General features: G+C 52.5%; 1 protein-coding gene across 1 annotated transcript in view; it reads left to right on the top strand.

Moving 5' to 3' along the window:
• Positions 1-15284, top strand: part of BCAR1 (BCAR1 scaffold protein, Cas family member) — a gene marked incomplete at its 5' end in the record, with an annotated part of 38449 nt that extends 23165 nt beyond the window's left edge. Inside the window, 6 exon segments of the mRNA XM_081273803.1 lie at positions 2331-2963; positions 8459-8620; positions 8828-8944; positions 10017-11114; positions 12019-12108; positions 14334-15284. Of these exon segments, the coding sequence (XP_081129929.1) occupies positions 2331-2963; positions 8459-8620; positions 8828-8944; positions 10017-11114; positions 12019-12108; positions 14334-14846 (2613 nt within the window). The 3' untranslated portion in view covers positions 14847-15284.
• Between the last annotated feature and the right edge of the window lie 847 nt (positions 15285-16131).

Here is a 16131-nt window from a genome sequence, read left to right as displayed (position 1 = left end):
ACATGCCTATATGTAATCCCAGTGGCTTGGGAGGCTGAGCCAGGAGGATTGCAAGTTCAAAGCCAGCCTCAGCAAAGTGAGACCCTCAAAGCAACTCAGTAAGACCCTGTCTCTAAATAAAATTCAAAATAGGCCTGGGGATATGGCTCAGTGGTCAAGTACCCCTGAGTTCAATCCCCAGTAACCCACCACCACCCAAAAAAAAAAAAAAAAAAAATTATGTGACTGTGGTCTCACTTTCTCTCAAAATATCTTATTGTACTTTCACCTTTTTACTTAAATGAAGCCTCTTTTTTTTTTTTTTTTTTTTAACATATCTTAAATTGCCAGCATGGCTATTCTTGAGCTTTGGAGCCATTGTTAATAAAAATAAGTGTTACCTCCTTGCCATGACAGTGGATCTGATAACCAAGACAGCTGCTAAATGACCAAGAGCGAATCACACAGGCAGCACGGGGACTTCGTATCCCAAGCAGGATGGAGTGGGATGGTGTGAGATTTCTTCATACTCCTCAGAACTGTTACGATTTTAAAATTTATGGATTGGGCTGGGGTTGTGGCTCGGCGGTAGAGTGCTCGCCTTGCACGTGCAGGACCTGGGTTTGATCGTTAGCTCCATATACAAAAATAAACAAGTGAAATAAAGGTGTTGTGTCCAACTACAACCAAAAAATAAATATTAAAAAAAAACTTATGGATTGCTTATTTCTGAAATTTTCCTGTTTTTGGACTGTAGTTGACCAGGATAACTGAAACTACAGAAAGCAAAACCAAGGATAAGGTAGGCCACTGTCCTAAGAAAGCTTGGGCAAGTGAACTTTTTTTTAGTTTTCGGTGGACACAACATCTTTATTTTATATTTATGTGGTGCTGAGGATCGAACTCAGCGCCCCGCGCATGCCAAGCCACATCCCCAGCCTGCAAGTGAACTTTTTATTGTTGGTCATTCCTCTGTGAACTTGATAGATTTTTTTTCCTTTACTTCAAGTTTTGTATCGAGTGCTTTGACAGAACTTAAACATTTTCTCCTCTGCAGTCTTGTGCAGTGTTGCTTGATTAGTTCCTGAATAACTTCTAGAGTGGTTGGGTTTTCTTGGTTTTGTTTTTGTTTTTTGGTACCAGCAATTGAACCTAATAGCATTCTACCATTGAGCCACCTCCCCAGCCCTTTTTTGTTTGTTTGTTTGGTTGTAATTGGACACAACACCTTTATTTTATTTTATTTTATGTGGTGTTTTATTGAACCTAGTGCCTCACACATGCTAGGCGAGCTCTCTACCACTGAGACACAACCCCACCCCTCCCCAGCCATTTTTTATTTTTTTATTTGAGTTAGGGTCTAAGTTGTTGAGACCTTGCTAATTTGCTGAAGCTGGCCTCAAACTTGAAATCCTCCTGCCTCAGCCTCTCAAGTCACTGGGATTATAGGCACATGCCACCATGCCTCACTGTGTCGGTAGTTCTTATATTGTCTTTGCTATGGCGTTTCTTGGCAGTATCTATTCTACTTTGTGGGCTTTTTTTTTTTTTTAAGTTGTCAACAGACATTTACTTATTTATAAGTGGTGCTGAGAATCTAATCCATGCCTTACACGTGCCAGGCAAGCTCTCTACTACTGAGCCACGACCCCAGCCCCATAGTTTGTGGGCTCTTAAATGGGTGATCATGCAGTGAGCAAATGGTGACCATCTCGCCCCTGGGTGATATGTGCATACCTCCCCCCACCCCCTGTCATCTTTTTCCTCCTCGTGAATTGAACTGACCAGGGCAGCAGGACTCTGGGCTCTGGGACTAAAGCATAGAGAGCATCCTATTTTCTTCTCAATCTTAAGGGAAGGTGTTTGAAGTTTCTCCAGTAATTACTGGTATTTTGCTAATGGACTTGGGAAGCTTTATTTCATTTCTTCAGTGTTTTTAATCTTTAGAAGCTGTGATTCTTGTGTCTCCTGGGATAATCTTTCTGTCTCATAACCTGGTGCCGTGATTATCATCACTGCTGCCCTACCTGGTGTGGTGAGGCTGGCATGTGGTGCAGGAGTGGTTTTTAGGAACATCTTCAGGGCCATCTCAGGTGTTGATGTTGGTTGCTGTACTTGACCTTGAGGGCCCTCCAGCTCAGTTAAAGACATGTTGGGATCAGATAAACCTTTTTGTTGGGGGACAGGTGGGGACAATGGGGGTAAAGGTCCCAAAATCTTTTTAGCCCCAATTGTGTTGTTGTTTTACAGAGCTAAAGCCAGGTGCCTCCCGATCCCAGGGGAATGGGAGCTGGAGGAATCCCTGTACACATCTTTCTACCTTCATGCCCACCTGTGTCTTCTCTCCCCAGAACGTGCTGGCCAAAGCCCTTTATGACAATGTGGCTGAGTCCCCGGATGAGCTCTCCTTCCGCAAGGGTGACATCATGACAGTGCTGGAGCGGGACACACAGGGCCTGGATGGCTGGTGGCTCTGCTCACTGCATGGGCGTCAGGGCATTGTGCCTGGGAACCGCCTCAAGATCCTGGTGGGCATGTACGACAAGAAGCCAGCAGGGCCTGGCCCTGGCCCACCTGCCACCCCAGCCCAGCCCCAGCCTGGCCTCTCACAGGGCCTCCATGCTACAGCACCCCCAGCTTCCCAGTACACACCCATGCTCCCCGCTGCATACCAGCCCCAGTCTGACAGCGTCTACCTGGTACCCACACCCAGCAAGGCTCAGCAAGGCCTATACCAATCCCCTGGGCCCAGTCCACAGTTCCAGTCACCCCCAGCTAAGCAGGCATCCACATCCTCTAAGCAGACACCCCATCACCCGTTTTCCAGCCCAGCTACAGACCTTTACCAGGTGCCCCCAGGACCTGGAAGTCCTTCCCAAGACATTTACCAGGTGCCACCTTCTGCTGGCATAGGGCATGACATCTACCAGGTCCCGCCATCCATGGACACTCGCAGCTGGGATGGGACGAAGCCACCTGCAAAGGTAAGGCCATCCTGGCACAGCGTGCAGCACAGTGAGGTTTTAGTGCAGTTTTTAGGCCCTGCTTTTGGAGTGCAGGAGGGCCCAGCCACCTCTGTTCCTGCACTACAGCATGGCTGTGCATTTGGTCTGAGGTCAAGATGGGAGGTTTTGGGGGAATGTGTTCATTTATCTGGTGGAGACGGGCCTGAACAGGGAGAAGATAAGCTGGCCTTGGGGATGAGGAGATCCTCAACAGGCTCTCATAGGGTGTTGCCTGCCTGCAGTGGGCAGGTGGGGCTTGGCAGGTGAAGCAAGGGCAGCAGGGACCTCCCCTAGTCCATGTCAGAGCCCAGTGGGCCTGGACTAGGTCAGGGAGTTCAGGAAGAGGGCATGGGGTTTGGGGTGGCACTTGAAGAGGAGAATGGAGGGCATCATGTGGGTTTGGAGAGCGTACCTTGAACAGCAGGAACAGTTATTTTCTTCCTCCATAAACCATACCTGAGGCAAGCAGGCAGGAACTGACATGGTACTGCTGAACTCCAGTCCTCACATCCACTTTCTGGCCAGCAGGAAAAGAAGGAAAGGACAAAGGAGGCTGCACCCTCTCTGATGATCCCTCCCAGACATTACCTAGGTGCTTCTGAGCTTGCCGGCCAGAACTTAAACCTGTGCTCCCTTGGTTGCACAGGAGGTGGCCGTGTGCTGCATGTCTCAGTGATGGGGCTCTCCCGAGGAAGAAGGGCTGAGGGCTCCTGGAGGACCCTCAGCAGTCTCTGGTCTCAGAGGCCTTCTAGACCCTGATGAGGGAGAGGGACACCACTGTGCTCAGGGGCTCCTGTGAGTCTTCAGGATTTGTGTGTCAGCTCCTAAGTGGGGGCTAGGTACATCTGGCTGTCCCTGGCTCCACAGTGGGACAAGACCTGTTGGCTGCTGGCTATGAGCCTAGCACCCTTGTATTTCCCTGACTGCATGTCCCCATGTCCCCCCAAGTCCGTCTACCTGTGGAAGGAGATAGGACTAGAGTGAAGACCAAGACCCCCTGTCTGCCTCTAGCTGAGTCAGGAGCGACTTTTTCTCACCTTCACTGAACCTGTGTCTTCCTATGCCAGAGCCACTTTAAGAGTGAGAGAATAGAGTTTTCTGGGCCCCAAAAATAGAGAAGATATGTTCAGGTTTAGAGGGTAGAGTTCTCATGGTCAGCTCTCCTGGTTTCCTCCATGTCTGCCCCTCCATTACATTCAACCAAGAAGACCCCAAGATCCAGACCACACTAGCAGGGAGCACCTGAACAGCCAGGCGGGCACAGCCACCTGGTGATAGGCATAGTGGCCCTTAGAAGCAGCCCAGGCAGAGCAGAGCCAGCTTCCTTGATCCCAGCCCTGCCTCATGTTATTACCATGTCTAGTCCAGAGCCACCTGTATCTGGAGAGACATTGGGCCAAGTGGACATTCAGTCGTGGCAGTGAGCCTTTGTCTGCAGAAATGCCCAGGGCTGGGGGGGGGGGTGGCCTTGCTGGTAGTAGCTGGGACATGAGTCAGCAGGTAGTGTCATCCCAGCCCTACCACAGAGTGGCCTGGCACCCAGGAAACCTGGCCAGGGGTTATGGATAGGCAGAGGATGGGATTCTGGGATTCTGGCCCTTAAGCCTAACTACCAGGGCTATGGGTCACAGGCTCCTTCTTCTTGACCTACCTGCTCCTTCAGCCATCTGGCCAGAGACAAGTAGATAACAGAAGCCTGCCATGCTAGGCTGGTACAGCCCAAAGTGGGACAATTTCCAGGCTCACCATGGGGAGGAGCAGGGGCCTCTAGGGCCAGCAGTCCTATGGGGAAGGGGCAGGGAGCAGTGCCTGGCCAGTGAGCATCACAATACATCGTGGTCCATCTCGTGCACATGTGTACAAACCCCATATCATGTACGAATGCACCCATGGTCCATACTCCACCCCACAGCAGGCTTCTCTCCTTCCCTCCTTTTTGTAGTAAAACTTGTACTGGTGCAACTAAGGCTGCAACAGGCGGCAGAAGCCCCATGCACTAAGAAGCAGCAGCTCTCACACTGCTTCAGAGCTTCACCTGGCTAAGCCTTTCTCTGCCCAGACCTGTGTCCCAAGGATACTGACCTGGCTGGTGGCCCAGGAAGGGGAATCCTGTGCCTTGGACCCAGACCCTCTCCAGGAGGCCTCATCACTGCTGGCCTGGGCAGCCTTCATTGCATCTGCTTTTGTTTTATGATCATGAAAGGGATGCTTGTTTACTGTAGGAAATGCATAATTTATGAGAAAGTCTAGAGATAAAGTTCCCCAATCAAGAGGTAATTACTGGGAAATTTTGGCATATTTTGTCTAGCATATTCTCTTTGTCTTTCACAGATTTGTACATTTTCTTTTGCATTTTGAAGTTGTAGATCCAACACTAGATATCAAAAGCATTTTATTAGTTTTTAAATTTTTTCTCCCTAAGCCTGATTGGAATGGCTGCTCCCAGTTTTGCTGTGTTGTTGGCTTCCTAGACATCTTGATATGTCCATCCATGCCCACATTTTAAAGTCCTGCCTCCATAAGCCTTAGAGCCTCCTCCTTGGATATCTGGGAAACAGACTCCTAGTTCCAGGGTCATGGTCAGCTAGGCTGAGGAGGAAGGGCCCTGGCATCCAGAAAGCCAAGGGGGCAAGCAATAAGGCTGAGGCCAGAAGGGATTAGACCCTGGAACAATATCCATCTCGTGCGTGGCTGGGAATGGGAGCTCAGGGCCACTCAGGACCACCCCGGGGCACCAGGAAGCTGAGGGTAGGTGTTCTGCACATGTATGTAAGACCCCAAGGGGAAAGCCACTCTGCAGTGCTCCTTTGGGCCAGCTGTGCCAGGCATGGGGGCTATTGTACTTACCTGGATTTTGCCCTGCTCACCTGAGAAGCTTGGTCTCCTCCCAGGCATGCTGGGTCCTTGGGCCAGAGGAGCCTAGAGCTGGGGTAGGGAGGGGACTGTATTGCAGTGCTATAAGACCTGGCCTTCAGGTGTGTCCTGGTCCCCAGGAAGAGTAAGTGATCACCTGCCTGACTCTGTGGCACTCCAGTGTTGCTCCATTCCCAGAGAAGCAAATTGAGACTCCTAGACACGGGACAGCACAGATGCATCAGAGGCCCAGGTCCATGGGGCATTGTCCATTTTGTAGAAAGGGGAGACCAGCAGCTGAGTTGCCCAGAGGTGGTCAGTATACGGGACAGAATGCACAATGGGGGAAGAGGGAAGGGATCTCTTTGCCTCTGTTCCTGCCACCTGCCACTTGATGTCCTGCCCTGGTTGGTAGAGTTGGGGCTGCTCTGGAAGTTCATTCCCTGACCAGCTGGCCTATTTCTGAGTTTGTTCACTTATCCCCTAGACAGCTGATTATGAGGGAGGGGAAGGTTGGGAGGATAGCAGCCTCCTGCTCTGCCTGCCTTCATATGCATGCGTGTGTCCTGTGCGGTATGCTGTTTGCTCCACAGAGTGGGAGGAAGTGTGTGTATGTCAGGGAGTGTGTGGATCTTGAGGTGGTGCCTGTCTCCATCTCCTCCTCCCAGGCACTGGCTGCATCCCTTGTCCCCAGAGACCTCCACATCCTGCTAATGGGGCCTCAGGTGCAGAGCTGGGTGGCCTGTGATTAGCCAGGACTCAGCAGCTCTCTGGGGATTTCATTTCCCTAACAAGCTTTTCCCTGCTGGCTGCTGGCTTCCTCTATTTTTCTAACAGGAAAAAAAAAATTTTGGTGGCTTGTATTGCTGCCGCAGTCACTCAACTTGGCAGCAGAAGTGGCAGGCTGCCCTTAGCCCTGGGTTGGGGGTCTGGCCATCAGAGCCCTCTGGTCTGTTCTCCCAGCCCTCATCTGCCTAAGGACAGATGGGCACTCATGGGGCCTGCCCGGGTGGGGAGGTGCTCACCCCTCTTCCAGCACCAAGGGCAGGTTCACCTGCAGCCCAGAGGGCTTGCTTTTCCCTGGAAGGCTGTGGGGCCTGGAGAATCCTTGCCTCGAGGACTGGCCAACCTGCCACGTCCCTCCAGCCCCGCCTACTGTGCCTGCCCCACTGTTGGCAGGTCCTAGCTACTAAAAATAGCTCTGGAGGAGACTCCAGTCTGGGGCTGGAGGAGAGAGATGAGTCTAGAGAGACAGCCACAACTCCACCCCCAGACACTGGGACTGGGGGGGACACCCCATGGTGGACCCAGCAACTGCGCACACCGGCCTTCTCAGCTTTCCTGCCAGACTCAGCCCAGAACCCAGCTGGCTGAGTGTACCCGCCCAGCTCCACTGTGCCGCCCAGGAGGCTCTGCCAGGCTCTGGGCTCTGGTGCTTTGCTTGGTTGGGAGAGGTGGGGCGGGGGGGTGCTGGCACATGCCTGCTGGGGGGCCTGGGCAGGGTTCTAGGGGCATTGAGCCTGAGGGGGAGGGCCTGAGTCAACCCTGTCCCAGACATCCCCTTTGATTAGGGAACAAAAGGTCCTTCTGTGGAGAGAGCTAAACAGGGAGCCCCGCGGGGGAGACTGCCTTAGCCTGGCTCGAGAATCACGCAGGGAAGGAGGCTGCCAGGCACACCCCTGCCCCTTCCAGGATGAGTGCCGTTGTGAGGGCAGCATGGCTCTGGACAGTGCTGTGAGTGTTCCAGGTCAGACCCTCAGGCTCCTGCCCACCCACTACCCAGTGCAGGGCTCTGCTGCTGGGGCTGACTGACACAGACCTGGAGTCAGGGCCAGAGACCCTGGGGAAGCAGGATTTGGACTGCTCCCGCCAGCAGCTTCTACTGAGGCCTTACCCTTTCATTTCAGGTGGGCAAGCTCTGTCAGTGTGGGGGCAGAGGGTTGGGGTCTTGGTTCTAGTTGTGATCCCCCTGCCAAATACCTGACCTCCCAAATCATCCCTGTCTATCTGCCCAAGAACTGGCCCTGAGGTTGCTCTCAGGAGTCTCCCCAAGATGTATAGTGGGGGACAGGGGAAGAGTGCTTGCTACTCTGCCATGCCTCCAGCTTCTGGGAGACCTAGGCCCTGACTGTTGGGCATCTCCTTCAGGTGACTCCACTAGGCCTAGCCTAGTTTCCTGCACCTGCAGCTGTCTGCTGAGTCAGAGTTGTCAGCCAGTTCCCTTGCTGAGCAGGCTGGGAGCTGTTGAAGGACTCAGAAGGCCTTGCATAAGGTCTCTTGTCCTCCAGGGCTGGGACCCCAATCAAGGGTGGCCCCTTGCCCCACTGGCAATGCACTCTGAAGCGAGGGTCTGAGCCTTTCACCCTGCCTGTGGCTTCCCACCCACCTTACATATACCCTCCTCTGAAACCATGTGGTCGTCTAGCTGCATGACAACTAGACAGGTCTAAACAAAACCTAGGGGCCTAAGTTGTACCCTAAGCTCTGCATTCCACTACAGAAATGTCAGAGGATGAGAACCAGTGCCTCTAAACCTGCCTCACGGGTCTTCCCGAGGACCTGTGGGTGGATTGTAGAAGCTGGCTTTGAGGGCCGTGGTGAAGTCAGCTCTTTGTCCTTAGGTGGTGGTGCCCACCCGAGTGGGGCAGGGCTACGTATATGAGGCCTCCCAGCTGGAGCAGGATGAGTATGACATCCCACGCCACCTGCTGGCCCCAGGACCCCAGGACATCTACGATGTACCCCCTGTTCGGGGGATACTTCCCAGCCAGTATGGCCAAGAGGTAGGTGTTGGGGATCGAGGGGTGGGAGAGGTCAGAGATGGCAAGCCTATGCCTCTGCTTGGCACCTCCCTTGGGGAACTGGATTTTCTTAGCCCTAGCTAGGCATCCACAGTCTGTCCTGGGGTGGGTGCCACAGGGTTCCAATCTTCCCATTAAACCCAGGTGACCCTGACACTTGTATTACTGTACCTTTTTTCCTGCCAACAGGTATATGACACACCCCCCATGGCTGTCAAGGGTCCTAATGGCCGAGACCCATTGCTGGATGTATATGATGTGCCCCCCAGTGTGGAGAAGGGCCTGCCACCATCTAATCACCACGCGGTGAGCACACTGTGAATGCTAGGACCTCAGAGGTGTCGAGGGGGCTGTGTGGGTGTGCTTGAGCCCATGCACTACCTGGGTGGGGACTATGTCTGCAGACCACAGTTTAGCCCCTCACTTGATCTGGAACAGATTTGGGCTTGCTTATGAGCTTTGTCATCCAGAAGATGGCCCACTGTTGGACCTTCTCAAAAGGTTCTTGAGAGAATATCAGCAAGATAACCACTGAATTTGTCATCTGAACTAGGACAGGTATGGGGAAGGGGAGGTACTGGTGATTGAACTCAGGGGCACTTGATCACTAACCCACAAACCCTGCCCTATTTTGCATTTTATTTAGAGACTGGGTCTCACTCAGTTGCTCAGCACCTTACTAGCTTTGAACTTGCCATCTTCCTGCCTCAGCCTCCCAAGCCATTGTGGTTACAGGCATGTGCTACTATGCTTGGCTGAACCAGGACATTTTTTTTTTTTTAGATGTTGATGGGCCTATATTTTATTCTTTTTTTTTTTTTTTTTAAATATGCAGTGCTGAGAATCAAACCCAGTGCAAGTTCTCTACCACTGAGCTACAACCCCATCCATGAACCAGGACACTTTGAGAGCAAAAATGGGACTGATAATTATATAGGACTGTCCTGGGCCAACCCCAAGTACAACCCATACAAAGCTCAGCCAAGTACCTGCTACAGAGTAGAAAGTTCCCAGGTGGAGGTGATGGTGTCGGAGGTAGCAGTGCTGATGATGGCAGTGGTAGTATTGGTGATGGTGGAAGAGGCGGTGGCAGAGGTAATGGTGTGATGGCAGTGGGGGTGGCAGTATGATACTAACCTCACAGGGTTACATAAACTAGTAAACATCCTCACAGCAAACCCAAGAGGGGCTTCTCTCATGGGTGAGCAGATGGGCATAGAGAAGCGGAGTCATCTGACTTCAGAGTGGTTGACTCCTCAGCCATGGCCCTTAGGGCTGACGTGTGAACCTAGGCTGGGTCTGTGTGTGGCTGGTTCCAGCCCTGGTTCTTGGGACAGGAAGATGGGAAGACAGCCTTGACCATCTCTTGGTCCCCCAGGTGTATGATGTTCCTCCATCGGTGAGCAAGGATGTGCCCGATGGCCCACTGATGCGCGAGGAGACCTACGACGTACCCCCTGCCTTTGCCAAGGCCAAGCCCTTTGACCCAGCTCGCCACCCTTTAATCCTTGCTGCACCTCCCCCGGACTCCCCGCCAGCTGAGGATGTGTATGACGTACCACCCCCTGCACCTGACCTCTATGACGTGCCCCCTGGCCTGAGGAGGCCTGGTCCTGGCACCCTGTATGATGTGCCTCGTGAACGGGTGCTTCCTCCTGAGGCAGCTGATGGTGCTGTGGTTGATGATGGTGTGTATTCTGTGCCCCCACCAGCTGAGCGAGAGGCTCCTGCCGAGGGCAAGCGCCTGTCGGCCTCCAGCACAGGCAGCACTCGCAGCAGCCAGTCGGCATCTTCCTTGGAGGTGGCAGTGCCAGGCCGGGAGCCCCTGGAGCTAGAGGTCGCTGTGGAGTCCTTGGCACGGCTGCAGCAGGGTGTTAGTGCCACTGTGTCCCACCTTCTGGACCTGGTGGGCAGTGCTGGTGGGGCTGGAGGCTGGCGTAGCACCCCTGAGCCTCAGGAGCCACCAGTGCAGGACCTACGGGCTGCAGTGGCTGCTGTCCAAGCGGCTGTCCATGAGCTACTGGAGTTCGCCCGCAGCGCCGTGAGCAATGCTGCCCACACTTCTGACCGCACCTTACATGCCAAGCTTACTCGGCAGCTACAGAAGATGGAGGATGTGTACCAGACATTGGTGGCACATGGTCCAGTCCTTGACAGTGGCCGGGGAGGTCCAGCATTTACCCTTGAAGATATGGACCGTCTGGTGGCCTGCTCCCGGGCTGTACCTGAGGATGCCAAGCAGCTGGCCTCCTTCTTGCATGGCAATGCCTCACTGCTCTTCAGACGGACCAAGGCCACTGCCCCAGGGCCTGAGGGGGGCGGAACCCTGCATCCCAATCCCACTGACAAGGCCAGCAGCATCCAGTCACGGCCCCTGCCCTCACCCCCAAAGTTTACCTCCCAGGACTCTCCAGATGGGCAGTACGAGAACAGCGAGGGGGGCTGGATGGAGGATTATGACTACGTCCACTTGCAGGTGGGTGTTCTCCCTACCCAGGTTCCTGGGCTTTAGCTCTGCCACCTTTTTTGCCCCCAACACACACAGGGTTCTTGTGGTCAGTCTTTTTTGGGGGAGGGGGGTACCAGGGATGGAACCCAAGGCCACTTAACAACTGAGCCACATCCCCAGCCCTATTTTTGTATTTTTTTTTTTAGAGACAGGGTCTCACTGAGTTGCTTAGGGCCTTGCTTAGGGCTGGCTTTGAACTCGCAATCCTCCTCTCTTAGCCTCCCGAGCCCTGGGATTACAGGCATGTGCCATCGCACCCAGCTTTTGGTCAGATTTTGACTCCAGGCTTGGTCACTGATGAGTGCCAGTATCTAGTGTGGTCATTCTTGGGTCCTGTAGCACTGGGGCTACAGGACTGAATCTCAAACAATTTGGAGCTGGACTTTTGGTGATCCCAGCCGAGGTGGCTGCAAACATGGAGGTTTGGGGAAATAGGAAGGATAGGAAGGTCGGGAAGGGCCAGGTCTCTGAGATTGGGTTCCTAAGCAGGTACCTTTGCGCCAGCTGAGAAGTCCTGGTGAGGAGTATTCCAGACTGAGGGCCTGTAGGTGCCAAGGCCCACAGTGGCACCAGTGGGTGGGGACCAGATGGCCAGGCTTTGTAGATCAGGGGAGAGGATGGATTTGATTGCTGCTGTGGGAACCAGATCAGGGAGGCTGGCCATAGCCACATTGGTGAGTCACATGGGAGTGCAGGGGCTTCACCTGTGCCCAGCCCCTTCCTGCAAGGGATTCTTGCATGGGCTGCCTTCCTAGCCTTCGTGCACATGCAGTGCCACCTAGTGGTGCCTGGGCCCTCACTGTGCCCCTGGTGGCTCCTGGTGCTTCTAGTCCGAAGACACTCCTCAGCCCAGGCTTGTCTCCCCCTCCAGGGGAAGGAAGAGTTTGAGAAGACGCAGAAGGAGCTGCTGGAAAAGGGCAACATCATGCGGCAGGGGAAGGGCCAGCTGGAGCTGCAGCAGGTGAGCCCTGTCCAGCCAGGGAGATCCCAGACCCCCTGCTTGGCCTGGTGAAGCTCTGACACATTTAGTCCCCAGCTTCTCCCAGCAAGGTCATTTCCTCTCCAGACCCACCTGCCACTACTTTCCCCCCACAGCAAGTAACTGTCCAGTCTCATGACCATCTGTGTCTAAATTTTGACTTGGTTTGTTAATATTCAGTTCTGTCCTACCTTATCCAAGGTGGGGTCCCACTGTGTTGCCCATGAACTCCTGGGCTCAGCCTCCTGATTAACTGGGACTTCAGGTGCACATCTGGCCTAAACCAATCGATTCATCCATCTGTCTATCTGTCTATCTATCTATCTATCTATCTATTTATTTATTTTTGTGGTGGCAGTACCAGGGATTGAACTCAGGGGCACTCGAACACTGAGCCACATCCCCATCTCTATTTTGTATTTTATTTAGAGACAGGGTCTCAATAAGTTGCTTAGCAGCTCACTTTTGCTGAGATTGGCTTTGAACTCGTGATCCTCCTGCCTCAGACTCCCAAGCTGCTGGGATTACAGGTGTGTCCCACCTCATCCCGTGATTAATCTGATTTATTTTAAAGTGATTATTCTAGAGCTGAGGGTATAGCCTTGTCATGGAGAGTCTTGTTACCATGCCAAAGGCCTTGGGTTCTACCCTGGTACCAGTCAATGAAGTTAAGTTAGTGTTAATGGTCAGAGACACTATAGGGAGCCCAGAACTGTGTGATAGAGCAGAACACAAACCCTGGCAGGGAGAGGTGGTCATGGGAGTTGGGTCCAGCTGGTTTCTGTCCCAGGTCCTTCCTGAACCTGCTACAGAGGAGACTTTGTGAGCAGTTAAACTCTGGGCCTCTCAGCAACCCACTTCCCCACCACAATAAAAACACTCTTCATAAATTCTTTTTGAAGGCCCTATAACATCTATTGTTAGCTTTTTATTTTAAAAATATTTTTTTAGTTGTAGATGAACACAATATCTTTATTTTATTTTATTTATTTATTTTTATGTGGTGCCGAGGATTGAACCCAATGAGCCACAACCCTAGCCTTTTTACATTGTACCAAAATGTCCTTATTTAAATAACACTGCTTCATTTATCTGCAGAGTTTTTTTCATAGTTTCAGTCATCTCCTAGGTTAGGAAAGGGGTGACTTAAAAATGCTAAGAGGGGCTGGAGTTGTGGCTCAGTGGTAGAGCACTTGCCTTGTAAGTGTGAGGCACTGGGTTCAATCCTACCACCACATAAAAGCAAATAAAGGCATCAAGTCCATAGTCCATATACAACTAAAAAAAAAAAATGCTAAGAGGATTTATTTCCAACTGTGAAGATAATTAAAAGAGTTAAAATATAGAATAGCACAAAATGAAGACAATGACATTACCCATCAAGGTACGGAGCCAGGCAGAGGAGAGAGCCTGTGCCACCCTAAGCCCTGGCCACATGGCTTCCACTGTCAACTGGGGCATGTGGAATGTGAAATGATTGAGGAGTGCCTGGCACGAAGAAGATACTTAGGAAAAGGAGCATTAATAATTGAAACCAAATATAGATATCCATATTTGAGAAAATAATAATTTGTGATATTTAAAAAATATTTTATGAATATTTTTTTCAATGTGCTGAGGATCAAACCCAGTGCCTCACACGTGCCAGGCAAGTGCTCACCACTGAGCTACACACCAGTCCCTGGAATCTACATTGTTTTAAGAAATAGCCACCTACTTTATCCTCCTTCTGTACTCTTGCATCATAGGATCCCCCCACCAGTACTGGGAATTGAAACTAAGGGTGCTTTTCTACTAATCACATCTCCAGCCCGTGTTCAAAATTGTGTTTTGAGGGGGTTGGGGTTATGGCTCAGTGGTAGAGTGCTTGCCTAGCGTGTGCGAGGTCCTTGGTTCAATCCTCAACACCACATAAAAGTAGATAAATAAAATAAAGGTATTATGTCCAATTATAACTAAAAAATAAAATTTAACAAAACATTGTGTTTTGAGGCAGGGTCTGAGTGGCCAAGGCTGTCCTCCAACCTGCTGCCTCAGCTTCTCGAGTGACTGGAATAGCAGATGAGCGCCCCCGCTCCTGCCTCCAGCATGTTCTGTTCTAATCCTGTTCTTGGACACTTTGGTTGTCCCTAGTTTTAGTTTTGTGAACAGTGGTGCACATGTCTGTCTGAGAGCCTCACCTTTGTCCTGCTCCCCCACCTCCCCAGCTGAAGCAGTTTGAGCGCCTGGAGCAGGAGGTATCACGCCCCATAGACCATGACCTGGCCAACTGGACGCCAGCCCAGCCCTTGGCACCAGGGCGCACAGGTGGCCTAGGGCCCTCAGACCGGCAGCTGCTGCTCTTCTACCTCGAGCAGTGTGAAGCCAACCTGACCACGCTGACGGACGCAGTGGAAGCCTTCTTCACCGCTGTGGCCACCAACCAGCCGCCCAAGATCTTCGTGGCGCATAGCAAGTTCGTCATCCTCAGCGCCCACAAGCTTGTGTTTATTGGGGACACGCTGTCACGGCAGGCCAAGGCAGCTGACGTACGCAGCCAGGTTACCCACTATAGCAACCTGCTGTGCGATCTTCTGCGTGGTATTGTGGCCACCACCAAGGCTGCTGCCCTACAGTACCCATCACCCTCTGCTGCCCAGGACATGGTGGACAGGGTCAAGGAGTTGGGCCACAGTACCCAACAGTTCCGCCGGGTCTTAGGCCAGCTGGCCACTGCCTGAGAGCAGATGACAAGGGTGTGGAGGCAGGGGAGGCGGCAGCAATGGCCCGAGCTACCCCAGGCAGCCATCCTGAGAGTGGATGCCCCACAGGCTTGGGGACAGGGAACCCCAGCTTTGCCTCGGGCCCAGTGCCCTCTACTGTCCAGGGATTTGTACATATTTATGACAGGGCAGGATGGTGGGATGGCACCTCAGAGGAGCCAGCTGGTGCTGTCCCTGAGACAGCTATAGGACCAGGAGGGTGGCCACAGAGGGCCAGGGTGGAGGCCCATATGCTCCAGTCCCCAGGGCTTCCTGTGGCCCTTGGCCTAACCCTGCCCCCGAGACGGGTAAGTGCAGCAGTGGCGTATTCCTTCTCTGTGGGAGAAAACCTGAAAGAACTATTTTTCATTATTGATTTTCCAATCATTTGACTAATAGTCTACATTTAATAAAATTTTGAAAATGAAAAGCAGCTGCCTAAGGAGTGTGAGGGTCGAGCCAGGGCCGGTGACTGGGAGGCAGATGGGCCCTCAGATGCTGCGGAGTGTGAATGGCAGATTTAAGGGGGAGTGATGTAAGAGAAGAGGACTGGGTGGCCTCTCAGGAGGGTGAAGGAAAAGTGGGTTCCCTTAGAAGAAAACCAGGGCCCTCACAAGTAGGGCCGGCCTGGACCTGGGAGATGAAGTCTCAGGTACTGGACGGGATGGGGAGAGGGCTGGACACAGCCTGCCACTGGATACAGGGCCTGAGGCCCAGAAGTCTCCGTGTGAGCACAGCCCATCAAGGCGGCAGCTGTGTGGTCCCCTGGCATATGGTGGAGGCCATTCCAGAGAGTGCGTGTCCACACACCAGCAGCCAGCCCCTGCTGCCAGAAAGCAGCTCCAGGAGGAGGATGAGCCCTGCTGGGTCCCCTAGAGCAAGGACACCACTGGAGGACATTGGTTGTGCATACCAAGAAATTGATTTTCACAGAATTTATCTAAAATTGTTCTTTTGCGGGGAGGGGGAGAGTAGTTACCTGGGATTGAACTCGGGTGCACTTGACCACTGAGCCACATCCCCAGTCCTACTTTGTATTTTATTTAGAGACAGGGTCCCACTGAGTTGCTTAGCACCTCACTTTTGCTAAGGCTGGCTTTGAACTCGAAATCCTCCTGCCTCAACCTCCTGAGCTGCTGGGATTACAGGCATGCGCCACAGTGCCCAGCCAAAACTGTTCTTACAGGGAAACTCATTTCAGTTTGTGGGATTCCCAAAGTGTACTATTTGAATCACACGTGAACTGGTTCTCTAAGTTGGGAGG

Source organism: Spermophilus citellus (genome assembly GCF_964194105.1).
Source record: "Spermophilus citellus genome assembly, chromosome: 18".
NCBI lineage: Eukaryota > Metazoa > Chordata > Mammalia > Rodentia > Sciuridae > Spermophilus > Spermophilus citellus.
The sequence above is the reverse complement of the archived record's forward strand: the minus strand, read 5'-3'. Positions and strand labels throughout refer to the sequence as shown.